The sequence below is a fragment of the Anolis carolinensis genome, chromosome 1, assembly GCF_035594765.1.
Source record: "Anolis carolinensis isolate JA03-04 chromosome 1, rAnoCar3.1.pri, whole genome shotgun sequence".
In the NCBI taxonomy this organism is placed as follows: domain Eukaryota; kingdom Metazoa; phylum Chordata; class Lepidosauria; order Squamata; family Dactyloidae; genus Anolis; species Anolis carolinensis.
In genome coordinates this window covers 158329310-158356533 of record NC_085841.1, presented here as the reverse complement: position 1 = coordinate 158356533, position 27224 = coordinate 158329310, and the positions used below count along the sequence as shown (strand labels likewise).

Below are 27224 nucleotides of genomic sequence, written 5' to 3'. Positions count from 1 at the left end.
GTAGTTTTAAAAAGTATCACAAATGTGAAAAATCCCTTCAAAAATGAGATCTCAAATAAATATCTCAGGTCCCTTCATGTGAATTGGTTTTCAAAATATCACCAAAGAAGAGACAAACATGACTGACAGCCCTGAATGTATATGTGACCATGCTATGTCTCTGAAAACTGTAATGCATTTATCTTATTTTCCTTATTTGAAAATGTTTTTGTGTGCCTTTCAGTCATTTAAGACCCTATCACACTGGGTTTTGTTTTTGTTTTGTTTTTTGCAAGTGATCATCAGAGGTGGTTTGCCCTTGCCTTCTTCTGAGGCTGAGAAAGCATGACTTGCTAAAGGTCATCCAGTGGGTTTCCTTGAAGGAGCAAAGATTTGCACCAACACCCATAGACCAACACTCAAACTACTACACTATGCTGACTCTGTAGTTTCCAAAATGTTTCAGATTTGAGCAGATTTGGGCAGAAAGCTTAGTACAACCTAGAGAAATGATGGCTCAAGTGTAACTATAATTTCGATGAAGAAATTTGGTGCTCATTCTTAATGGAGACAAGGCTTCGCATGTCATACGCCTTTGCACCAGGCCTCATTGTATGGTAAACTGGCTATGTATATATAACATCAAATAGTCTACAATTCTACATCAAGGTTGTGCTGCTAGAAGAATGAGAATCCTCAACACTTATGCATATGATGCTGGGGTATATCCATGTGAAAGTATGCATCTCCTGAAGAAGGTCTAGGTATCAGAAATTAGTTTAGGCTACTCTACTGAAATTCCTTTAAAAGCCAATCAATTAAACAAGCAAAGAAATAGTGCATTTTCACCTGGAGGACCTGGTGATCCTGGGAACCCTTGAAAACCTAGTAAAGCAAACATAGCAAATTATTAGAAGGTAAGTTTGAACTGGCTTTGATGCTTGTTACAGCATCTCATAATCCATGGAGACGGTGGATATGACTATTTTTTCCAGAATTGAATTAGATGACAAAAATGGGGTTTTTCCCCTATAAAAGAGCAATATTTACCTTTTGGACCTGGTTCACCTTTTGGCCCTGGGACTCCTGGAGGGCCTGGATCTCCTCTTTCACCATAGACTTCTTCGTCCCCTGTTCCTATAACCTAGATAATATGCAGGTGGAAAAATACAGAGAAATTAAAAAACCCCAAATGTTCACTCTTGAGACTATTAGAATTGAATCTGATATATAGGCAATATGATTAAGTCCTGCTGACCTATTTGGAACCACGATTGTCAAGTTCACACTTTGAAGTAACTTCATATATCAGGACATGAGCCAGAATAAATTGTGAGACCGTGTGGAGACACTATCATTGATGTTTTTTATTTCTGAAGAATATTTGGGGTGAAGAGAGAGAGGTGAGATGGAAGAGGCATGGAGGAAAGGCTATAAACTCCTTTGGCCTCTGGTTCTATGATGATATGATCTGGGAAAATACATATAATTTTAGCCTGTTTGAGAACTCACACTCTTTAACCCAGTATCTGTTATTCCATTACAGTAGAGTCTCACTTATCCAACACTCACTTATCCAACGTTCTGGATTATCCAATGCAGTTTTGTAGTCAATGTTTTCAATACATGATATTTTGGTGCTAAATTCGTAAATACAGTAATTACTACATAGCATTACTGTGTATTGAACTACTTTTTCTGTCAAATTTGTTGTATAACATAATGTTTTGGTGCTTAATTTGTAAAATCATAACCTAATTTGATGTTTAATAGGCTTTTCCTTAATCTCTCCTTATTATCCAACATATTTGCTTATCCAACATTCTGCCGGCCCGTTTACGTTGGATAAGTGAGACTCTACTGTATTCTGTAAATGCATAGACAACTGTAGCACCTCAGACTACAGACTGAGACAAGTATTACATTTTACAGTGTGTAATATTAGAATCACATCTGCATTGTCTTCTAGTTAAACCTGGAAAAACACTAGGGATCAATAGTGATTTACTTTCCCTTAAATCTATGTTTCATAGGCTGGGTCTACACTGCTCTATATCCCAGGATCTGATCCAAGAATATATGCATATCCCAAATTATCTGGCAATATAGACTCATATAATTCAGTTCAAAGCAAATCATCTGGGATCAGAACTTGAGATATAGGGTTGTGTAGATCCAGCTATTTTACTTCTTACTTCCTGCTTTATTCTCAATTCTGGGTCTCTGAAAATTTCTTTAGTTTCCCCGATTAACATTTTACAAAGAATTACAAAACACTAAAAATAAGAATTAAAGGCAGTGACTGTGGAATAAAACCAATCCACCACGTTCATTATGAAAATTGAAAGTCTCCAAGTTATTAAATATTCTTTGATTTATTCTGAGAAATGTGCTGACATTGTACAAGCTTAGAATGTTTTCTCAACGAAGAGAAATGGATTAGGCAGCTCTATAGGACATCTCTCCACAATTTCAATTATAGGTTTTAGAGGAAAACTCCAAGGTTATTTAACCATTTAAATTCTACTATCAAATTTCAGCAACATTTGCATGCACAATAAATAGATACCTAAAGCCTGTAAATTGCCTTTTTTTCCACAACACTCTGATTCACTCTTAATTTTGCAAACTTTTCTGACATGGAACACATCTTGTTCAGTCAATTCTGAACTCATAGTCCTGATAATGTTCTCCAGTACATAAAAATGTCCCAATATGAATCATAGTTAACAAAAGGGATATCATGTTTCACCCCATGAATAAAAATAGTAAATGTAGAAATTTGCAGTGCTGTTACGTTTTGGAGCCTTGTAGGTCTCAATATGTTAAGCCCTTGTTAACATGGTATCGTTCATCTTTATCCTCCTCCTCATTGGTATCCTGCCCTGTGTCATACAATCTTTAAACATTTCACAAAACCATTAAGTAATTAAATATTTATAATTGTTTAAAAAGTTAAAACATGCTAAAACCATGTGTTTGAATGACTTGTAAAATTGGAAGTGCTTTAATAAAACAGCAGGTTTTAATAATTCAATTGGAGACCACAGGAGATTGCTGTCAGCTTCAGCTTTTTTATCATGTCAGAAGCAACTTGAGAACATACTGTGAGTTGTTTCTGGTGTGAGAGAATTGGCCATCTACAGAGACGTTGCCCACAGGATGCTCGGATATGTTATCATCCAGCTAGGAGGTTTTTCTCATGTCCCCACAAGCTAGAGCTGACAGATGGGAACTCATCCCATCTCAGAGATTCGAACTTTCAGGTCAGCAACCCAACCTTCAGATCAGCAATCCAGCCGGCAAAAGTGTTTAACCCAATGCACCACCACAGTTATCAGTTTCAGGTGATAACACAGGATTAACTGGACCATAGGTTTCTATGTTTCCTCTGCTGTATCTAACAGACATTTTTAAATGATGTTTTGCACTTACAATTCCTGGAAGTCCTGGTGGACCTGTTGAACCCTTATCTCCCTGAAGAAAAGAAGAACCATACATTTAAAAACTGACTTAAGGCAGGAATGTTCTTACTGGGAATACGTACAGTCTAATCATGCTGCATTTATAATAGCCCACAACAAAAACATATAATATAACAAAATAATGTATCAAAGCTTTTCCTTTTGGATCTTTAGATGTGTAGCATTACAACACCTTATTAAATCAGGAATCTTTTAATTGCCTCCTTTATAAGATCCAGTTCCTTTCAGTTGGGAATTGCACTCAAAGATTTCTGGAGGCTTCAGAAGATTTTACAACCGCGGGATATAAAAAACACCTTCAAGAAAAGGCAGGCAGGGAAGGTGGGATTGAACTGGTGACACATGGTGTCAAGGCAGTTTTATACACAACATTTTAAATATTTTTGTGCATCAAATAAAGTCTATGTACACTGAACCATAAGAAATCAAAGGTATCACTATTTCAGCCACCCATGTGGACAATTTTGGAATTCAGGGTAAGGAATGCTTAACCTGTCATTTCTATTTTGAGTGGATTAATTCTATACCCTAGTATTTCCCCCCACAAAATTACCAAGAGCCTTTTCTAAAATGGGACTATGATAAGTAAAGTACACATGTGAGTTGATAAACCGATTACTTGATCATGGGCTAATATCAAATTTTTGTGATGCCTAGGGCACCTTTGGCCCCTGACCCTGTGGCCATTACTGTCCAGGATGAAGAAGACTTTGGTTTTCTCCCACGTCAGCAAGGATCAACTCCTTTCCAGATGCCTTCTGTTGACATCTCCGAGCCAGAGCCAATTAAGGATGCCCTTGAAACAGCGCCAGCTCTCCCAGATTCTCCTGAAGGTTTAGTGTGTGATCGTAGGGCCTTTTTGAAAACAGACAGATCGCAGAGACAAAGTTTGAGGAGAAGCGCCAGATTTTCTGGACCGCTCGCAGTCTGGCTTCAGGCCTGGGCACAGCACCGAGACGGCTTTGGTTGCCTTGGTGGATGACCTCCGCAGGGAGCTGGACAGGGGGAGTGTGACCCTGCTGGTTCTCTTGGACATCTCAGCAGCTTTCGATACCATCGACCATGGTATCCTTCTGGGGAGACTCGCCGGGATGGGACTCGGTGGCACAGTTCTGCTGTGGCTTCGGTCCTTCCTGGAGGGCCGTTCCCAGATGGTGAAGCTGGGGGATACTTGCTCAGACCCCTGGCCATTGACCTGTGGGGTCCCGCAAGGGTCTATCCTATCCTCCATGCTATTTAACATCTACATGAAACCGCTGGGAGAGGTCATCCGGAGTTTTGGAGGGTGTTGCCATCTCTACGCAGATGACACACAAATCCACTACTCGTTTCCATCTAACTCCAAGGAAGCCCCTCGAGTGCTGAACCAGTGCCTGGCCGCTGTGGCGGACTGGATGAGGAGGAACAAGCTGAGGATCAATCCTGACAAGACAGAGGCCCTCCTGGTCAGTCGCTCGTCGGATCGGGGTATTGGGTGGCAACCTGTGCTGGACGGGGTTGCACTCCCCCTGAAATCACAGGTCCGCAGTTTGGGGGTCCTCCTGGATTCAGCGCTGACGCTTGAGGCTCAGGTGTCGGCGGTGGCCGGGAGGGCTTTCGCACAACTCAAACTTGTGCGCCAACTGCGACCATACCTCGTGAAGTCTGAATTGACCACGGTGGTCCATGCCCTAGTTACCTCTAGACTGGACTACTGTAATGCGCTCTACGTGGGGCTTCCCTTGAAGACGGCTCGGAAATTACAACTGGTCCAACGCTCGGCTGCCAGATTAATAACGGGGGCGAGTTACAGGGAGAGATCTACTCCCCTGTTTAAGGAGCTCCACTGGCTGCCGTTCATTTTCCGATCCTAATTCAAGGTGCAGACCATCATATATAAAGCCCTAAACGGTTTGGGACCCACCTACCTTCGTGACCGTATCTCCTACCATAAACCTGCCCGATCTCTTCGATCGTCAGGGGAGGCCCTCCTGTCGCCACTGCCTATATCCCAGACCCGCCTTGTGGGAACAAGGGAGAGGGCCTTTTCTGCTGTGGCCCCCCGTTTGTGGAACTCACTGCCCATTGAAATCAGGCAAGCCCCCACTCTTTTAGCCTTTAGGAAACATTTAAAAACATGGCTCTTCCGGTGTGCTTTCGGAGAGTAACTGTTACACACTTTTTTGTTACTCCCCCCATCATCTATCCTCTAGACTGTTTTTCTATCTTATGTCTCTGTTCCCCGTGGTTTTATTCTTATTTTTTTTTTCACCCCAAGTTTTAACTGAGTGTTCATGCGACCCACCCTGTTATATTGCTTTTTTGATTTTGTGTTGTACTGTACATGATTATTTATTGTATTGTTGTAATTGTATTATGATATGTTGTTTTTATATTTTGCTATATTGTATTGTCCTGGGCATGGCCCCATGTAAGCCGCCCCGAGTCCCCATTGGGGAGATGGTGGCGGGGTATAAATAAAGTTTTATTATTATTATTATTATTATTATTATTATTATTATTATTATTATTAGCGCAGCATGGTAACTATGGCTAAGCCCAGTTCTCTTGGGAAGAATTTGGGAGTCAGACACCTGGCGTGGTGACATAACAAGCTCAGTTCTCCCAGGAAGTTTTAGGGAGTCAGGCACCTGGTTTGGGGGAACTTGTGAACTTCAATAAAAGTATTGCGCTGGGAACTTTCCTGCGCGGTGTCAACTTTACTTCTGACTAAGAAGCATCATCGTCTCTAGCTCTTGGAATCCAAGCGGCCTGAAGGTGCGCTACTCTTGAGTAGACCGAGCACCGGCGTTTCAGCTCCTGCACATCTAGTTCATGCTTTGCCCTGAAATCCTGCTTTCGGACATTTACTCCAGAGAACTCTTTCATGCCACTTTGCTTTTTTCCCCACTCAATACTCAAGCCGAGTTGAGTGTGTTTCGGTTTCTGGACTTTGGACTTTAATATTGGACATAAGACTTTCACCTATTGGACTAATTTTGATCTTTCCTGAAAGGTCAATTGCTTATTCAACTTTGCTGCTTTTTTCCTTTTGGAACTTTATTTGCTTCAATAAAGATATTATATTGTTATTGGCCTCTGTGTTGCTTTTCAGTGCTCTCGCTGCCTAGGGGTGTAACAATTTTCCTCCTTTTGTAGCACAGCTGTAATTTTAGTAAAGTTGATCTATGCTGCAAAGGGTAACTTTTCAAGTCAAAACAAAATGTACAGTTGAAAACCGATAGTAAATTAGCTAGTTCAGATACAACAGGGAGAAAAGTAATTAAATCATGAAAAAGATTCAACTGGATTCCTACCCAGATTTGTTAGTTACTGGATTGGTTCATTCAAGAACTGGCAAGTTTTAAAGATGCAAAAACAGAAAAAAATGCATGTGTGCTTTAGTTATTAGGTATCTTTTTGAACAGATCTACTTACTTTAGAACCATATGCACCGGGTAGTCCTGGTAATCCTGGTGGGCCAGGTTCTCCCTATATATAACATTAAAAAAGGAAAAAATGATCCATACTGTACAAAATGATGTTATAAGAGAGAACATCTTTTTGTCAAACAAAGCTTGATAATATTTTAAATAAAGTGAAATACATACACTTCTTCCCTTCTCTCCATCGTCTCCATCCTTCCCAGGTCTTCCCTGTAAAATGAATACTTTTACTTTATTCTGACATAACATAATTTTATATTTCTATTATTGGCAATATGAGGAGTCAGTTTTTAATTTTTCAAAGTTGTCCCAGACTCTCTTGGAAAAACTTATAGAATAGCTTTATTGGATAGAATATTTGGGGGGGGGGGAGGGGGCACTGGCACCCATCTGTCTTTTTACGTGTCTGTGAGCTGCCAGCTCCATTTCTATTCACCCAGGAAACTATTCCAAGCCTTCCTCCACTTACAGTGGAGTTCAAACATACTGGTAGAAGCAACACACTGGGAGTAACTTCCAGTTGTCTTGAAGTCAACTCTGGTTGCTGTTGGGTAAAGCAGCCCGGCCCACCAAGGATCCAGAATTGCTTAAAATGACTTCCTGAAGCTTGGCCCACAACCACCTCCTAGTCTTTAATATCAGCTCCACACCATTGTTCTGCATGCCGGTAGATGATAATTTTCAATTGTACAGCTCTTGTATTGCATGGACAGGTAGGCGTAGCTCAATCAAGTAGCAAGTGAAGTCAGATAATCAGCTCTTTATTTTCTGAGCCAAACTATTGTTCTTTTTTTGGTTTTCTCCATCCTAAATAAGCCTCCGAGTCCTCTGGACTCCTAACTCTAAGGTTGAATACTGCACTTGAGCCTGACCACCTGTATCTCTTTTTGTTTGAGTGCTCAACACTGCTGGGTTCGTGGGGTTATCTTTCAGTTTTGTGATTAACCAACAGTTTGCTTAGTTATAAAAATAATTTCTTGTAATTATTTTCTAGGGTAATCACTGAATCTATTTTAGTGCCCAACCCATGTTTCCAGGACCAGATATACAAATATGAGGGTGGATCAAAAGGTTTTGTCTCCTGCGTCATAAAAAAGTTATGAACATATAACAGCAGAAGTTGCTACAGATCATAGCCTGAACTATCCTCTATGCAAAACTACCATTCAACATAGTTTCTATTAGTTTGTACACATTTTTACCATCATTTAACCCAGGCATCAAAGCCATTTTGGAAAAATTCAAGGTTTTGCTGACCCATGATTTTAAAGCTGTTTTAACGTCATTCAAGTCACTGAACTGAAGTCATGGAAGTTGTCTTTTTGGATCTCAAAAAGACAGCCTATGTGGCTTCAGATTCAATGACTTGAATGACATTAAAACAGCTTTAAAATCATGGGTCACGAAGCAAAAGCCTGAAAATGGTTTTGATGCCATTTGGAAAGGAATACAAGTTTTTATAATAAGTCATAAAATATAGCAATAATATGAGGAGAAACAGCTTCTATATTAAGAATTCTAGCAAAAAAATCGGCCAATTCCAAATTGTTAAGCATTCCTTAACAGTTAAGCATCCTTCCTTCTTCTAAATAAGGAGTGGGAAATGTGCAACCTTTGGGCCATGTGTGCCCCTTGGGACCCCCAAGCAGACCTTTCCACCCCCTAGCCCCAAACAATATTTATTTTAATTTGGGGGACAATTTCCAGGCATTGTTTTGCTCCAAACACTCCAAAGCTGCCTTAAAACAAAGTATTTTTCCCCATGCCCTAAAATGCCAAAAAGAGAGGAGAGAAACCCAAAATCAGTCAAAATTACAGCTGGAAGTGACATCATAGCACTTCAATCCCTCAGAAACTCACGGATGGACACAGTGAAGAAAAATGATTCCTGTTCCTTGTGGACCTGTCCATCTCTGCTCTAAAGCATATTAGTTGTCAATCATTCATTTATTTCCTTTTTAACAGAGCTGAAACAGAATCAGCTAAATCACATTTAATCTCAGGAAGCTTTGAGGTCCACATGACTCCCAAGTCAGTAAGTACCACTGCATGTGATTTATTTCCTCACCCTTTTCATTCTACAAATCTACCTCCCACAGCACCATGGTCACCAGAACCCGAGCTTTCTCCAGACACATATCTTTCCACTCTCTGCATTGCACTTTCTACAGCACACCCTTATGCTTCTTATTTGGCAAAAGTTAAAGAATATTACATAGTGAGACAGAGGTTTCCAAGGTCTAAATCAGGCACGACCGCTTCTTGATTGGAAAATACCCAGCCTTAGAAATATGGAGAAGAGATTAAAGGCCCTTTAATGGAGCAGTCCCCTAAACCTATTTCGCTGTTTTGGCAAAGGCAAAAAATAAAAACATGCTGGGGGAGAAGGAGATGCAAAAATGGCTTTTGCAATGCTGCACTTTCCCCCACTGGTCTATAGCCATAGTAAAAAAAAAAGCTGATACTCACTAGTTTTGCTACATTGTTTTCATTTGAGAGACAACACACAATTTCAATAAGAAAGCAATTCCATTCATTCAATTTTACTTCTGATTTTTAAAAATTATCGCATTCATAATATTCAAATCATTAAAAAAACCAAATAAAAGCTTTGCATACATACCCGTGCACCAGAATTCCCAGGTTCACCTTTGTCCCCTTTCGTGCTCAGTCCTGGTGATCCCTTTAAAAACCGACATTATTTTATGCAACTAGAGTCTATTGGAAATTTAATTTTTCACAACAATTCCAAGTTGCAATGCTATATACTATCTAGGGAGCTATATGTTAGCAGGTCTGCAATGCCACTACCCTGACAAATATACCTGCTGTGCCAGTGAAAATATACCAGCAGAAGATCTAACACAAGACTAAGTTGCATGTGGAAGGAGTCAGCACAAATGATGAACCTATGAATATCATGTCCTGTACTCATTCTGACCATGGCCACCTGTCGATGGCACAACTTTACAACAATTGCAAACTCTAATTGAGAAAAATAGGCACACAGAGCAACGTTTGCCCTTGGCAAATTCTATGAATAACACCTCCCTACAATGTATCTTGCCCACATCTGCCGCCCCAACTGAAATTCTCTCCTGCTTATCTGTTATTTAATAATTTCAAAAGAATATGTCTTGATAGACTGCTTTTCTCACTTCACAAAGATGACTACAAGTAACCTGACAATTGCCAGAGTGTCCCGGGGTTTTCCCAATCTCAAATAAAGGACAGGAATCTTAGCAGGGCAGGTTTACCTCACTCTTCACCCTCAGGAGAGAACAATATCTTTGGGAAGGACTGCTTCAAAGTCTTTTCCCATCTCCCTACTCTGAAGGATGGAGATTAGGAGAGAGTCTCTTGTGATTGTGACTGCCAAAACCCAGTGTGCCAAATCTGGAACACAGGTAGAGGTGCCCCAATGCTAATTTTATTTAGACCCCTTTTGATTGTTGTATGGAAGCTTTATTTTTGCTGCTTCACTATAACCATTACTTCGTAATACTTACTGGGAGACCAGGGTCACCCTTTTCACCAGGATCACCCTATTGGAAAGAGAAAACACGACATAAGTTATGTCGTCAATGTGCACTGCAACATGTCCTCCGAACACAGCTTTCTGGGGAGTTACTCAACACCCATGAAATGTGAGTGACCAAATCTAAATATTTATTAGAACCCTATCTCATTTAAATGCTTAAAAAAATAAAGCTCTGGGTATGTTTATCAATTGGTGGTGTTTATAATTTGCAATGAGGCAAGATATCACAATGAGTCTGAGCAACTGAAGGACTTTAACACACAAAGCAGGCAAACCAGTATTGTTCTGGCCTGCGTCCTCCCACATGAGTCTTTCATTCCATCAATAGCTTTCAATCCTACAATGTTCCTGTCACATATCTTGGTGCTATGTGTCTCTTCTTCTTTTGTACCAGCATGCTACCTGTAAAGTGATGCCAGGGGAGGGATTTTCTTCCTCTACCTCCCCCCACCCACCCAGTGCTATTTGAACGTTGGCCATTTTCTTTTACATTTTATAGTAATATTTGCCTTCTTGATTTTGTTTTTTAAAAATCTGGAATTCAGCAATTGCTCTAAAATAAAAATTAAACAGTCAGGAATACTGGTAGTGTGACCACACAAGCATTAATTTGTGAATAAGTGCAATCGCAGAATTGAAGAGAGGCGTGATATTGAAGACGCTCAATTTGGTATGTATCTAGTATCAATAAGGCCTACATATATTTTGTTGCCTCAAATGTTAGACCTGTTTCCGGATATATTTGACCTGCTGATTCCAAAAATGGTACCAGTTTCTCACAATCAGCTCTAGTTTTTGAAATACACAATAGAGGACTTATGCTAATTGAGTTGTGAATTTTTTGGGCTGTGTGACCATGTCCCAGAAGCATTCTCTCCGGATGTTTCACCCATATCTATAGCAGGCATCCTCAGAAGTTGTATACCTCACAACCTCTGAGGATGCCTGCCATTGATGTGGGAGAAACGTCAGGAGAGAATGCTGTTGTGTATACAGCCAGGAAAATTCTCAACTCCTCAGTGATTCGAGCCATGAAAGCCTTTGACAATACCTTATATAAATTGTCATCTGCTCACTCACAGCAAATCATGATAACCATATCTACGAAACTAGAGCTGAGGTGGCCTATCCAATGCAACTTTCTGAATCAGTGCCCCAAATAAACCCAGTAACAGGCCTAAAAATTATGACACTGGTTTTTTTTTTTTGGTTGGGCACAACTGCAGTAGAATAATAAATTTTTGCAATAAAGTCCTAAGTGCAAAAGTGCAGCTGTAGACCCTTTCTGTTACAGCTGCATTTCCAATTTTACAGCACTGTTTGGAGGAGCACCCTGAGTTATAATTTCTTCAGATTTTACCCTACACCAAAATTCTTAAACTGCATGCTCGAGCACCTAAATGATCCCACTGGAAACCAATTACTTATTCTTACTCGGATCGAATATTAAGAAGGCAGTAGACCAAAAGAGTGACAAGTCAACAAAGGTTCATGTGATAATCATTTATTTACAGAAAAAGGGAAAGAAAATAAGAAGAAAAAATTATGAGAAAAGTGATAAACTTCAGTCAATTCATATTTTTAAATTTCCTCATTGATCCTCATGACTAAGGACAGAATTCAGAACACAACAGCTGATATTGAGAGGAATAAAATATGCATGCTTACCCTCTCTCCATGGATGACTATGACACCTTTCTCTTTCTCATGCGGTGCAGTTCCTTGAGGACCAGGAGGACCCATGACACCCCGTTCACCCTAGATGTCCCCCCAAACAAACAAACAATAAGCAACATTAAGCAAGGAAGCCACAAGAAGTACTGCAATCCAATTAAGGGCCAGAGAAACAAGGAAAATATGTAGCCAGCTAATTAAAGGACTGCATTCACTTCAGAAATAGCTTTGGTTTTTTTTAATTTATCTTCAAGCACATTTAAGGACACTATTAACTTTTGAAGGCCAAATTCATTTTGTCCAACCCAATATTTTCAAGAAAAACACTTGCAGGAGCAAAAGGTTTTCATTGTTTTTATATAAAAACATGCCACTAGTACTGAAATTTATTTCTCTCTATATTGAAAGAGAATATAGAGGTTGAAACCCTTTCCTTGTGCTGTTTTTTTTCTCTTTTCAATAGTGCTTCTGAATCCACACACCCCAATCCAAATGCATAATGTACAATCTTTTGTTTTTCTATTTTGTAAACAAAAAAAGGACTGATAAAACCAATGCTAGAAATACAAATCTGGAAAAACTAGATACTGATTCAGCTCTTGTACTACAGAATCCCTAAATCCTAATGTGGTGTATTTTTCAAAATATTGAAAATATTACTGCTTTAGAGAAATAAGTGAAAAGATATTTTATTATAATTACAGAATTTTGAACACACATGTTTTTAATAAATCAAGCAAAAAGGGCCAGAACAGAAACAGCGTGTTTCATTCAGCAAAAATTATGACACATTCATAGTATTTTTTCAGGTCGTTTACATCCATTGTCATTTACTTCATAATACTTTACTTTTAAGTATGAAAGATGAGTATGAAACTTTCTTAATTCTAATTTTGAATATAATACTGTTCTATTGTTCCTTAAACATCTCTTTTCCCAAAAGTTCACAAATCTATCATTTTAATAACTAAAAATATGGCTAAATGAATCATATCAAAGGGATTCTATTGGGATGGCTTTGAAGGTAATTCAAAGATAATGGAAGGGGGTAGGGTTGGGTGGCCCTTGTGGTTGACCTCAACCTTATGGTTCCATAGTTGTATGATTCTTTTGAGTGAAAGTTCACTTAGCTCCACATTCTTCTGATGGAGTTGAGTATATTGCTGTTGGACAATTCAAGGAAAGGAAAGACAGCAATCTCTAGTCTATGCACTATCACTAAGCAATGTGTTCAGAACTCTCAGAATATGAACGGAGACCTAACACCATGCTTGGATCTGTCATCTGTGTATGCGTATGTGTATATCGTGTGCATGCTACAGTCTATACGGTAACAAGAAATTCCAGAATTACTATTCTGGTATTACATTAATTTAATTTGAGGGAGACAAGAAAAGAGATAACATTTCAGAAGAAATTAGATTCTAGTAGAAGAGCAGATGACACATCTTTATGACCTTTAACTTACCTTATCGCCTTTTGGTCCCTGGAAACCCAGGCCCATGTGACCCTGATAACACACAATAGAAGAATTTAAAAATAGAAATTTAACTTTAGAAATAAATACTGTTTTTATTTTTTAAAATGCCTTTTAAAGAACAAGAACCTGCTAGATCAAACCAGTATCCCATTTCTCACAATGTCCAATCAGAGAGGTTTAAGGGAAACTCACAAGGAAAACATGGCAAGATATGAGTGCAATAGTCGCATCTGGCAATTTTCCACAAGAAACAGGTATTCAATGGAATATTTCCCCTGATCCTGGAAACATCTCTCATTATGATGATTGTATCATAATGTTTGCTTGGTGGCATTTATTCAGAGAGGGTTTGACAATGTCTTGCTCTGAGGTTGAGGACTTGCCCAAGGTCACCCAATGGGTTTCCATAGCCAACCAGGGAATCCAACCTTGTCTCCTAAAGTTCTAGTTCAATTCTTGAACTACTACACCACACTGATGCCTTATTCTCCATTAAATCAAATTCCTTTTAGAATTAGAACATGAAAGATTCAAGACCAAAAAAGGAGAACACTCCCTCACACAGTGCATAACATAGTTGAACTATTAAGTTCAGCTCCTCAAGAGGAAATGATAGTCATTCAATTTTAAGTGGTCTCAGGTGGGCTTAGCATTTTGTGCTCCATTTGATACGTCATGAAGCAGTTTTGGTACAGATGATAATTGTACACTAGCAATTGCTTCAACAAAAACAAATAAACCAATATCTCTCTGTTTCTGAGACTGCATTTACATTGTAGAATTAATGGAATTTGGTCCCATTTTAACTCCCATGGCTCAGTGCTATGGAATCACAGGCATTGTAGTCTGATATAGTCTCTTTGACAGAGAAAGCTAAAGACCTTGTAAAGCAACAATGTCAATGATTCCATACTATTGAGCCTTAGTAATTATAGTGGTATCAAACTGCAGTAATTCTATAGTGTAGATGCACCATAAGATGCTGATAACCTTTGTTTTTGACATTTTCTTCAAAAGTTCTTAGGTATTCATGACATGTGTTACTCAAGCTGAAGACCAACAAGTGAAGAGGGTACTCCCTTACTCCTCCATAGATAAAGGCAGTAGCAAAAGCAGCAGAAAACACAGAAGGAAAAGGCAACATACCAACCACACACAATGATCAGGCATGTAGCCGGGGGGGGGGGGGGGGTCCATGAGAAGGCCTTACATTTATTATTTAAACTGTTATGTTTATTCATATCATGATCTGATCACCATGCTCTATATATGCCATATGCATGGGGGGGGGGGGGTTGGGATAATGATACAAAAGGTTTGCTAGGGTAGATCTCTCTCACTCATACTCAGCCCCCCCCAAAGCAAAATCCCAGCCCCCACCCCCACTCCCTGAATCAAAATCCTGGCTACGGGCCTGACAACGGTGGTTATGAGAACAAGGAGAAGGAGATGATAATATGTCACAACAATAAGCTATAATATTTAACCAAAATTACCTGCTGCATGTGCAACCACCAGCAGACAAAGAGACAGTATAACATGTGTCTCTAGCAAGAAGCCACATCAATATGAGAGAGTACACGAAAAAGCTTTTTGTTGCAAAAGACTAACACGATTACCTTTCTGAAAATAACATTAAGTTGCTGCAAAAGTTACAGAACTGGTAGATACTATTTCTAAAAATAATTGCTGTTTTAAGACCAATTTTTGATGGTGCAAAACACACACCTTTCTCTCTCTCACACACACCTCCCTCTCCCTCTCTCTAAGGCTGGTTCTACACCAACCTTATAATGTAGCTTGAATTGTATTGTATGGTCAATGTAGAACCAGGTTAAGTCTGTAGGTACTGGCTTGCAAGCAAATACACAAGCACATACACCAAAAAAACCCCTTTTTTCTGAAAAGGTAGTGCCTAGGAAAATACATAATAAAATTAGCAGTATTACCTAAAACCAGTCTTACCTTGGGACCTGGGGGGCCAGGTGGTCCTGGAAGACCCTGCAAAAGAAAATCTTCTGTTATCACTATGTCTCATCCCCACAGGGCTGAAGCGAAGGGCAAGAAAGAAAATGGCACCAGTAAAAGGGCTCGCTGATCGAGGACCAGCACCCGCAGGTCGAAGGTGTGACAGGGACGTACGCCCATTTGGAACGGACCAGGCGGAACACCCAACATAGCAGGGATTTGCAGACTCCATTCCGGGCAGCTTGGAATGTCAGCTCCCTCTGGGACCCATTACCTATGGACTGGGACTCTTTTTGGGGTCAGGGCTTCATGCCCCCACTCCCCTGTTCGGTTTAAGTTATCCTTTCATTTCGGTTGTGGGCTGAGGGTGTTATGTTCTGTTTATTGATGGCAGGGAACCAGGGTTGGTAGCAAGGGGAGTGGGTACCCACCTCCCTTTTTTGTGACATTTGGCATCAGCCCTGGATTTGGTTTCCCCCCCCCCCCCAATTGCAGGCAGGGGGGTGTCAAGTTTGCCAGAGGTGCGGGGTAACGCTAGCTTGGTTTTTACCTGGCTGCACCCTGGTGTGCTTGGTATTGGTCAGCATTGGGCCAACCGATTGTGGATCCAGGACCCATGCATGGCGGCCAATCCTTTGTTACTGTTATCAATAAACAAGTCGTGGCCAGTTTTTTTATCCAACTATGTGTTTGTGTGTTCCTTGGTCGATGTGGTGGGAGGTGTGTCGCCTTAACCACGCAAACTAAAGCTGACAGCTGGCACAACAAAGCATTGCATGGATCGTTCCTTGACAAAACTGAAGGAAAAGTTGATAAGGGGAAGACCTGGCTATGGCTCAACAATGGGACACTGAAGGAGACAGAAGGCCTGATTCTTGCAGCCCAGGAACAAGCAATCAGAAGAAATGCAATTAAGGCCAGGATAGAAAATGTCAGCTAATGACCCAAAATGCAGACTGTGCAAGGAAGCTGATGAAACCATTGATCATATCCTCAGCTGCTGTAAAAAAAATCGCACAGATGGACTACAAACAGAGGCACAACTATGTGGCTTGAATGATTGATTGGAATTTATGTCACAAGTATCACCTGCCAGTAGTAAAGAACTGGTGGGATCACAAACCTGCAAAGGTAGCGGAAAATGAACATGCAAAAATACTGTGGGACTTCTGAATCCAGACAAACAAAGTTTTGGAACGCAACACATCAGACCTCACGGTTGTAGAAAAGAAAAAAGTTTGGATTATCGATGTTGCCATACAGGTAACAGTTGAATTGACAAAAAACAACAGGAAAAACTCAGCCCCTATCAGGACCTCAAGATTGAACTTCAAAGGCTCTGGCATAAACCAGTACAGGTGGTCACAGTGGTAATTGGCACACTGGGTGCCTTGCCAAAAGATTTCAGACGGCAATTAAAAACAATAACCATTGACAAAATTACAATCTGTCAGCTGCAAAAAGCCACCTTACTGGGATCTGTGCACATCATCCAAAAATACATCACACAGTCCTAAACGCTTGAGAAGTGTTCGACTTGTGATTTTGTGATATGAAATCCAGCATATTTATCTTGTTTGCTGTGTCATACTATGCCTTTATTGATATCCTGCCTAATCTCACCGAGGGAATTCAGGGCAGTTTACAACAAAAAGCTCATAGTGCAATAAGATAATAAGGAATAGTAAACGGCACAATGGAACAACTACAAACTTGATTCTGGATGGCGTGGTTTTAATAACTGTTTTAAAATCATGTTGTTTATTGGTGGGTTTTAATATAAATGTTATCATCAATGTTTAATTTTATGCTTTATGTCTAAATGTTATTTTATGTTTATGTTTAAATTTGGTTAGGTTGATTTATAGTTCAATGTTATTGTCTTGCCATTATCTTTTGGTTTTCACATGTTTCTACGGCATTGAATTTTGCCTTTATAATATTGGAAACAGCTTCGAGCTCCCTTAGGGGGAGAAAAGTGGTATATACAGTTAGTAAATAAATAAATATTGGCAAACATTCAATGCTATAAAGAAACTGAACAAGAACAAAATAACCATCCCAACCAAATCCCAAAAACAAATAAAAAATAATGACATCTTTTCAAACGTTAAACAATAACATAGCAAATTTACAAATTCACAACTAACATTTTAAAAACAAAACAAGGATCTAAACAAACAAGATAAAATTTAAAATTATAAAATTTAAAAACAACTGTGTTGGAATACCCACCAACACTGGGGTGCATCTATGCTGCAGAATGAATCCATTTTAATTGCCTTGGTTCAGTGCTATGGAATCATGGGTGTGTGTGTGTGATTTTATAATGCCTTGAGCTTTTTCTGCCAAGGACTGCAGATGCCCCATCAAACTACAAATCCCAGGATCACACAGCATTAAACTATGGCAATTAATTAAAGATGATATCCCTGAAATAGAAGCTTCAGATGCTTCCGAAGCAGTTTCCCCTATTGCTTTGGCTAAGCATTAAAATTACCCTATTACACAAATCTAATGTGCACCCTAATTTTGGCAAGGTAAATTAGCCAAAAAAGGTGAGTGTTAGATTCGAGTAAATACATTATAAATAGGATTTTTGATATACACTGCTTCTATCAGTGATGCAATTGCCAGCCTTCATGGGACAGAAAAACAGAGTTGGCTGTATACTGACATTAGATCAAGATGAATTCTGTGAATAATTTGCACAATTCATTCCTTAAACTAAGTGATAAGTCAAAGCTCCAAGAAGAAACCGCTATTTTAAGGGAGACTCTTAACACTATATCATGCTTTCTGTATTTATTCCCTACATAATAGGTTTGTTGAAATCATTAAAATGAGATTATAGCTTCAGGCTTATATTTATACTATCAAAACACAAGGATTTATATTCATAGTCTCCATCAGACTGCTTTTGATAGCAGTTTGAGATAGGGTTAAGCCAAGTGGAAACTCATTCTATTTCTACTTTTAATTATATCTATATATGTTTGAATGCCTTGTTTCTATTTAATTTTCTGACAATTACCCTACCATTTGACATAATTGGTCAACCGTCTCAGGCAATAGATACTCAAGGGTTTTTAAGATCATGTCAGAGGCTGCTGTGGTCTTAGTTTTGAATATGTTTTTTATGGATTTTAACTGATTTTTAAAAATATCAATGAGATTTAATTCTGTTTTAATGTTTGTATATTTGTTGATTTTAAATGGTATTTTAAATGGAAATGCTGTTAATGGTGAAGAGAAAAAGCAGGATATAAATAAGCATTAATAATAATAATAATAATAATACTCAAAGGCAAACATTTCATCAATTCAGTTGGAGTCTTATGGAGGCATCATAAACCATGAAGTTGTGGCCCTGTACTTCCTACACCCAAGGTCCTCCATTAGGGATTATTTAAACTTCTTCTGCTTTGCGTAGTAGGTCAACGGGGGGGGGGGGGGGGCTTCTTCATTTACTGTCGCTTGCCTTTTTGACACCTCTAGCTATAGCAGGACAGACTTGATGCTGCTATCCTAAAGCAGAACTGCCAGGGTGTATTAAAATGGTATCTTCTGAACTCTGTCTTGCAGTGTAGACAAGTGAGCACTAACAAGAATTCAGACATGCTAGCTTTATAAAAAGTTATTTTTGCACTGGGAGTGGGTATGTTTCCATACCAACAATCTTGCAGCCACTGTATGTGCTCCCATCCGCAAAGACTGTACATTTCAGTTTTGGGAGGGCTCTTCGCTTTGTATGGGCGGTGCAAGCAGAAACTTGGCTTCTCTCACCCAGGTTTTCTAAAATATTTTTGTAGATTTATATATTTTATGAAACCATTACAACAACAAAAGCACCCAATTACTAAACAATGTTAAACAAACAAAATGTATGTTATTGCTGTTAACCGCTATCTAATCAATTTTGACTTCTGGCAATTGTATAGGTGAGAGACCTCCAACTCCACCTATCCTCAATAGCTCAATAGCTGTGGGACTCTTAATTTGGTCTTTCCACCTGGAGTGAAATTGTCTTTTCCTACCACCTTTGACTTGACACATTTCCAGCCTCAAAATAATAATGCCTGTGCAAAAAATGTTTTATTTTATTAATATTTTTGTGAATGAAGAATGAGTTTGAGGCATATCTCTTTTTCCTTATTGAGGATATTTTTTCTCATAAAGAATGAAAATATGAATGAATAATTAACCCTATCGAAAGAGAGTGAGATAGAAAAAGTACGTATGTAATAAAAAGAACCCTACTGACACACAGATTGGAATTCAAAATAAATCTATAAAATAGGTTCAAAATAATATAGGAAAGGGCCTAGGGATATTGAATTACTTGGGAGGATAGGACATCAGGAAGCCGTGACAGATTCCTCTCTTATTGATCCTCTTCTTATGAACTGGTCATTGACTGTAATAAAGTGAACTTAAACTTATTGGACCAAAACTCTGAGTTTATGTTCAGATGAGCTAAAATGAATGAAGAACAGAGAATAAAGACTCAACATTCTCCTACAAAAGCACAGTAACTTATGGGCGCAAGTGAATTGTTCCCTGTGATGAGAAGGAAAACCTCTTCTCACCACCATCACCTTTTTAATTCCGTATGCATTTTCTGCATAAATAGGATGAAATTTTAAAAAGCCAAATTCAGTTTAGGATTCAGATTTAACTAAATCTAATGTATTTTCCAAATTGCTTTTGCCAAACCAGGAAAGTTAGAGACAAATACATTTTGGATATAATGATATCTGTATTATAAGTAGCATTTATTAAAAAAAAAACAACCCAGAAAATAATACTTACCGATCTTCCAGGAGGTCCAGGTGGTCCAACAGGGCCCTCAATACCTATTAATCCAGGTAATCCCTACATGTAAGGGGAGGGGGGATCAAAATAATTGTCTGTTAGGTAAGAAAGATTTTCATTCATGTTTAATGTGATGTCATTAAACCTCCTTGAACTTACTGGTAAACCAGGTTGGCCAGTAAATCCTTTTTCGCCTTTTAGTATACCATCTGGAGTGAGTCCAATAAATTCTCCGGCATCTCCCTGCATGACAAAAAGTGAGAAAAACAGATTACACAGAAATATAAGTAGACTGTAATACTGTTCACCTGTGGAAGGGAGGGTTTGGTTCCAATTTCCCCCTTCTCTATCTTATATAGCCTATGTTATCTCTGCCCTGTCTCAAAGTACTCATTATGGCAATCTGTTTCCATTTGTTCACCACGTAGGATAGAAATGAGAGTAAATACAATGTGAATGTAAGATTCAGTAAGAAAATAAATGGAAGAAAGCAATTGCAAGCCTTCTATGATGGTGTGCTTTAACTGCAGGATTCTTTTTCTTTTCTTTTGTTTATCTGTATTTATACATTCATTATTGCAAACTGCTGAGGAAGAGAACACTGACATGAGACATGACATTAAAGCCTTGATATTTGTAAGAGTATTAAGATGAATGGCACAAATTCTATGTAATCCAAAATAGGTATCCAGTTGCACCAAAAGGCCTCTACAAATTGTTACAAGGATAGGGTAGTAGCATTAGGTAGAACTTCTGTTCTTGGCTTAGAGAACTAGATGAGACAATATTTCATCATGGAATGATCTGTTACCTTTTCCTCCCTTTTGGGCCAAATGCTTGGTTACACAATTGCTACTGGTTTGAAAGGTTATAGTGTGCCTGTCCTTTGCTCTTTTTGTAATGCCACCACCCCTCTTGGTCTTCCTCCTTCAACTCATCTCCCACCTAGACAGCATGCCCCATCCTCCTACTTGCACTTTGCTATTCACACTACTTGCTCTCTCCTTTGCGTCACTTTACACTCTCAGTCCACTCCTCCTTGCTCCTTTCACACTGCCTACTCTCATATCTTTCAGACCTGAAATTCTCCAGGCAGACTTCTTTCGTGTGTGTGTGCGTGTGTGTGTGTGTGTGTGTGTGCGTGCGCGCGCACGCGTCTGTATCTATCTATATCTATATTGCCTGATATCTCAGCTTCTACAGGAGCCTAGAGACATGGATTTTTTAAAGGAAAGCTTGAAGTCCAGGTCAAATTATGGTTCAAGTAGGCACCAAGTGGCTTACTTAGAAACAGTGTAAACCCATACCCGGCACTATGGCAATCCTATATCTTACTGTAAACATAAACACATTTTTAAAATGGATAATTTACCTTTATTCCAGGAGGTCCTGGAGGTCCCTAGAAAAGAACAATATATATATATATTTAAAACATCTTGTCGCATTTAAAGACTAGCATGTGTTTTTCTTATCCTCATATTGATTTAATTTTTTAAAAACTTACTAGATTTCCAGGTAATCCAGGTATACCCGGTGGACCAAGAGGACCCATTTCACCCTAATGGAAGAAGAAGAAGTGTTACTCTTGTTTTATGTTTATTAATGTCTGAGGGAAAAACATTTCAGTCATCTTTTTTTCTAAAAGTATTTCACCTTTGTTCCATTGCATCCTGGGATTCCAGGTGGACCTGCAGGGCCATCTCCTCCAGGGATGCCCTAAGATTGGAAAGAAGGTAGGAAACAAAAAATGAGCGTAATTCCTGGGGAATGTTAGTACTACATTTTTCCATTGTATGTTTTGTGTCATACTTACAGGAAGGCCAGGATTTCCTGGATAGCCTGCTGGACCAGGTGGGCCCTGAAAATAATGGAAGATACTGAAAGCACGAAATCCAAAATGGTGTTCTGAATAGAAAGCTATGAATAGTAACAAGCACCAATAAAATTAGAATACATTTCCTTAAATATCTGTCAGGGATTCTCCTCTTAAGTGTCTTAATATCCACCTAACCAAAGTGGGAAAAACTAATTGAGCAAATCTGAAACATAGACCAAAAATGGATTTTGAGTAGACCAAGTCTAAATAAAAGTCAGACCTCAAGTGTTCTGCATTTCAACATTTCTATCGAAGGCATTCTGTGACTCTTCTGTGTGAGAAAACTGTAATAATGCAAATCATTCAAAATGACCAAAAAAAGGGCACTGGTTCAGATCTTAAATTCCCAGAAATTAAACTTGGCTTTTTGTTAAGAATAAGGAACATGGAGTCATCTAAGTGTGGGATTGGAATTCCCATCACCTCTGATTATTAGCTGATGGGAGATACAAGGCAACAATAACTGGAGGACTAGGCATTTCCCCGCCTGGTTTATGAGAGGGTCTTGTCATTAAAAGTAGGGTGCAAATTTCCCAGCAATTCCCCCTTACGTGAATATCTGCTCTAGACAATGAAGGGGCTTTCTGGACAAGGTGAATCAGGATAAACTTCCATTCTGGAAGGAGCTATTTTTCAAAAACACAATTCAGTATGATAACCTCTGGCTCCAAACATCATGAAAACCCCAGAGCAGTGGTTCTCAACCTGTGGGTCCCCAGATGATTTGGCCTACTACCCAGAAATCCCAGTCAGTTAACCAGCTGTTAGGATGTCTCTGAGTTTAAGGCCAAAACATCTGGGGACCCACAGGTTGAGAACCACTGCCCCAAAGTCAACTGTAGACATCATATTCTTTAAATGTATGAGTAGAATTTTTAGTACCAAATGCTTTGTTATTCATACTGATAAGTGCCAGACTAGCTAACATACCTGAGACTTGGGAGATTACTCACTGTCATCTGCAGATGACTTTTGGATCATGTATTGTTTTGGGCATCTTATGATCACATGGTCTTGCACTTGTATCATATTATACATATGTTTTACAATATTAGTTAATAAAACATTTAATATCCAGAGAGAATGAAATTGAGGCAAACTCACTCTTGTCCCTTTTGTTCCTGGCAGTCCCGGTTCTCCAGTTTCGCCCTATAATAACAGCAGAAAAAAATAGTTCATTGTTTATTGTCAAGTTCTTTCAAATGAAGTTATTCGGGTTTTCTTTTCAGATACACAATTAATCTCACCTTCAATCCTGGGGACCCTGGAGGCCCTTCCGGTCCTTGTACGCCAGGAAACCCAACCAAGCCTTGTAAACCTGGCAAACCTCTCTCACCCTGTGAAAATCAAGAAAATACCATATTTAGAAAACTAGAATGAAATAAATCATCACTGGCATCAGTTCCCCTCTTGATGCAAGCAATTGATCAAAGGGAGTGGAAGTTTCACTGGTGGAGAAAGGTCTATCTTCATGAGCCTCCTCTAGACAGCCATTTCCATACGTTAAAAAAATTATCAAGCAGCCTAAGGTTATTGATTTGGTAGTCAGTGTGGTGTAATGGGTTGAGCATTGTTCTACAACTCTGGAGACCAGGGTTCAAATCTCCACTTATGAACCCTGAGTGACTTTAAGCATGTCACATTCTCTCAGGCTCAAAGGATGGCAAGGGCAACCTCTCTCTGAACAAGTCTTGACAAGAAAACCGTGTGAAAGGTTTGCCTTAGGGTTGCCATAGGTTGGAAACAACCTGAAACAGGTTCCTATTCCTAAGAAATAACTATTATTTTGTATGAGGCTATACTCCAGGCATGGGCAAACAAAGGCTCAGGGGCCGAATGCGGTCCCCGGGACCCCCTATCTCAGGCCCTCCTCATTTTCCCTGTCCTCTTGGCATACGGATGCCTGCCACATCCTTGTACAGAAAGGATTTGGGGAGGAAGGCACACAGCAGTTGAGAGCCCTCTGAAGCGCTCTCAGCCATTGTGAGTCTCGCCCTCCTCCTGCAAGTACTCACATTTCAGGAGAGGCAAAAGGAAACAGAGCAGAGACGTCGTTCAGCTAGAATAGCTGCCAGAAATGCAGCTGAGTAACTGGGAATTGCCCTAGAAGCTGTGAGGTAACTCGGGGTTATAAAACAGAAGCAGGTGCAGTCAGTTTTTGCTGGTAACAAACTGACTCTAATGTCTAAGCCTTCGCTCCCCTTGTGCCTGCTTCGAATCTGCATCTGGGAAACCACTCTTAAGGATTTATTGCTGTTTCTTTGTCTGGAGTAAGACTGCTACTTGGTTTGTGAATTTATAAGAGACTAAAGAACTGTATTTGCCCTTAGACTACTTTGCCTTCTTTCGCATTATACCATTGAGTGTGCTGTTCTTTATGTTTTGCTGAAGTAAAGCAGTTTTCTTTTACTTACTACATTGTTTTAAGGCTGTTCTTGAAAGACAAAACAGGACATGGGGTGAGTATCCCTGTGCTTATTCCAGGAGGACAACCTGAGGATGACCTGGGCCCTGCCTCCCCCCCTCCACCCAACTCTTTCCCTCCAGGGCCTGTCCCACCCAGTGGGTGCTTGGCCCCCTCCCTCCCGGCTCAGCCCGACCCTCCTGGCCAGGCCCACAATGCGGCTCCAAGGTAAAAGAGTTTGCCCATGCCTGCTATACTCTCTAACTTTGTTTTTCTCTTTCCCTTTTCTCACACACACTGACCACTGTTATAACAGTGTTCAAACAGAGGCTGTTTGGTAGGATTCATTTTCTTTTTAAAATAAAGTATGATCCCACAAATCATTGAGACCAATATATGCAGTTTCATTTATTGATGTGCAACACAATATGTATGTCCTGTCTAGTCATTTTCTAGGTCCTCCAGTGACATCCTAATATCCAGGGTTTCTTTCATCTATAAGATATGAAGGAACATATCCTTCTCAGATTCAAAAGTCACATTGTAGATAATTTCTTCAATTTAACATATGTTAGAGCTTATCCAGTTTGAGTGGGTCACTACTTATTTCAGTTATTAACCATACTTTGCAGCATCTCAACTAAAATTGAAAGACAAATTAAAACCAGCAACAGGACAAAGATGTATCTTAGAATTAAATGCTTTGTAGAATTGTCTAAAGTCCTGTTTGGTCCTTGTGTTCTTTATATATATGTTGACTGTTTCCCTAGTGGCATTCAAGAGATAAGTCTTCTTGTAGAGATTTTGGAAAACAGATTGCACAGGTTACATTTTCATCAAATAGGAGACGATAATCTAACTAACAAAGAAAAAAAACAACCAACACTATTCATAGGGTTGTTGTATGTCTTTCGGGCTGTGTGGCCATGTTCCAGAAGTATTCTCTCCTGACATTTCACCCACATCTATGGTAGGCATCCTCAGAAGCTATGAGGTATTCACATTCCTCAAGCTGCTTCTTGGCGCAGTCTATCCACCAAACCAGCTTTCATCACTGCTTCCTGACAATATTGAAGAACTAGAAAAGCAATGCAGTGTGAAAGGGATGTGAAAAATATTCAAATGTCTTTTACCTCTCTTGAGATATTAGGGGATTGTATCTTATATTAGAGAATAAATCTTCAGAACAGGAGGATCGTGTTCTCAGTAACCACATAGTCATAACTTGCTTGCAGAAAGCTATAAGCACTGAGTTTTCAGAGCTTTCAGAGCTTGTGAGCAGACCAAAAAGGACCATTTGTTTCTGTGGTTTTTATTTCCAACAAAGAAAAAAACACTTTTCTTCAGATTGCAATTGGCAAGTTTTACCTATACAGTACCTATACGTTTTACCAGATGTAACAATATAGGGACTTCTTGAAACTGCTGAGTGTCTCCACTATACACAGTGACTTCCAATGAGTATTGTGGTGTGTTTTGTAAAGCTTTTATCCAAGTCGTCCTGCATTCAGCAGTATCAGGGGATACTCTGGAGCAAGGGTTCTCAACCTGGAGTCCCCAGACGCTTCTGGCCTTCAACTCCCAGAAATCTTAACAGCTGGTCAACTGGCTGGGATTTCTGAGAGTTGTAGGCCAAAAACATCTGGGGACGCTAGGTTGGGAACCACTGCTCTGGAGCTTGCTGGAACCTCTGGGCAGTCTGGACAGCAGGATAAGATCCAATTTGGTATCCAGATTAGATGCTGGGAAAGGGGATGGATCATGCTGGTGTTGCAGTCGCCACTCCAAGCCAGACACAGAGCTCTATCTCCGCTCCTGGCCATAACTGATGCCCATGCTGATGTCAGAATGGGGTGCCTATGCAGGCTTTCCTTTCTGATATCAGCAGAATCCAATTCTGTTGTTTTGCTGTGTTTATTGTTAGTGCTATTTCTTCCCTTGGTGTCAACTTTTTCCTTTATCAGTCTGCTTCCTTGTTCTGTTTGTGTAATTTGTTTTGTTTTGTGATTGCTAAGATTTGCTTAGATTCTATTGTTATATCCTTAGGGACCTGCTTAATTCTGACTTCAGTTTGAGCCAGCTCCTTCTTAATTCCAACATTTTTTCAATATTATTCATAAACAAGGTAGGACAAAATTTAATTACAGTCTTACTTCCCACCAGCAAATATAACCAATTATTCACTTGTCGAAGTTGGTTTAGCTCTTATATCTCTTTGGAATGTGGGTTGTTTTTTGTCTCTCGTCTCATTTTATTATTGTTGTTACAGTCTTTATAGTTTTGAGTATTTTATCTTTATCTTAACTACAATTGTTATTGGTGATGAAAATGTTTTTAACTCATGGATCAATCTCTCCCCTCCACAACTAAGCAAAAAGTACAGGATGTCTCATTCTTGAAAAAAGAGAGGTTTTTATTGTTAGATAAAAAGCTTATGCATAAATCTTCTAGTTGGATTGAGACAGATTCAGTTGGAGAAGTAATAATAATAATAATAATAATAATAATAATAATAATAATAATAATACTGTGGGTGCCATGCCAAAAGATCTCAGCCGGCATTTGGAAACAATACAC

General features: G+C 39.4%; 1 protein-coding gene across 1 annotated transcript in view; it reads right to left on the bottom strand.

The window, feature by feature from the left end:
* col4a1 (collagen type IV alpha 1 chain) overlaps window positions 1–27224 on the bottom strand; it is a 133188-nt gene that overhangs the window by 64439 nt on the left and 41525 nt on the right. The window contains exons 3-20 of the mRNA XM_062957341.1: window positions 23491–23580; window positions 23348–23392; window positions 22181–22225; window positions 22021–22083; window positions 21872–21925; window positions 21740–21766; window positions 20527–20610; window positions 20365–20427; window positions 15550–15585; window positions 13573–13614; window positions 12099–12188; window positions 10399–10434; window positions 9513–9572; window positions 7055–7099; window positions 6882–6935; window positions 3415–3456; window positions 1030–1123; window positions 829–864 (exon numbers count right to left, since the gene is read on the bottom strand). Coding sequence (XP_062813411.1) covers window positions 829–864; window positions 1030–1123; window positions 3415–3456; window positions 6882–6935; window positions 7055–7099; window positions 9513–9572; window positions 10399–10434; window positions 12099–12188; window positions 13573–13614; window positions 15550–15585; window positions 20365–20427; window positions 20527–20610; window positions 21740–21766; window positions 21872–21925; window positions 22021–22083; window positions 22181–22225; window positions 23348–23392; window positions 23491–23580 — 1006 coding nt within the window. The remainder of the gene's footprint in view (window positions 1–828; window positions 865–1029; window positions 1124–3414; window positions 3457–6881; window positions 6936–7054; window positions 7100–9512; window positions 9573–10398; window positions 10435–12098; window positions 12189–13572; window positions 13615–15549; window positions 15586–20364; window positions 20428–20526; window positions 20611–21739; window positions 21767–21871; window positions 21926–22020; window positions 22084–22180; window positions 22226–23347; window positions 23393–23490; window positions 23581–27224) is intronic.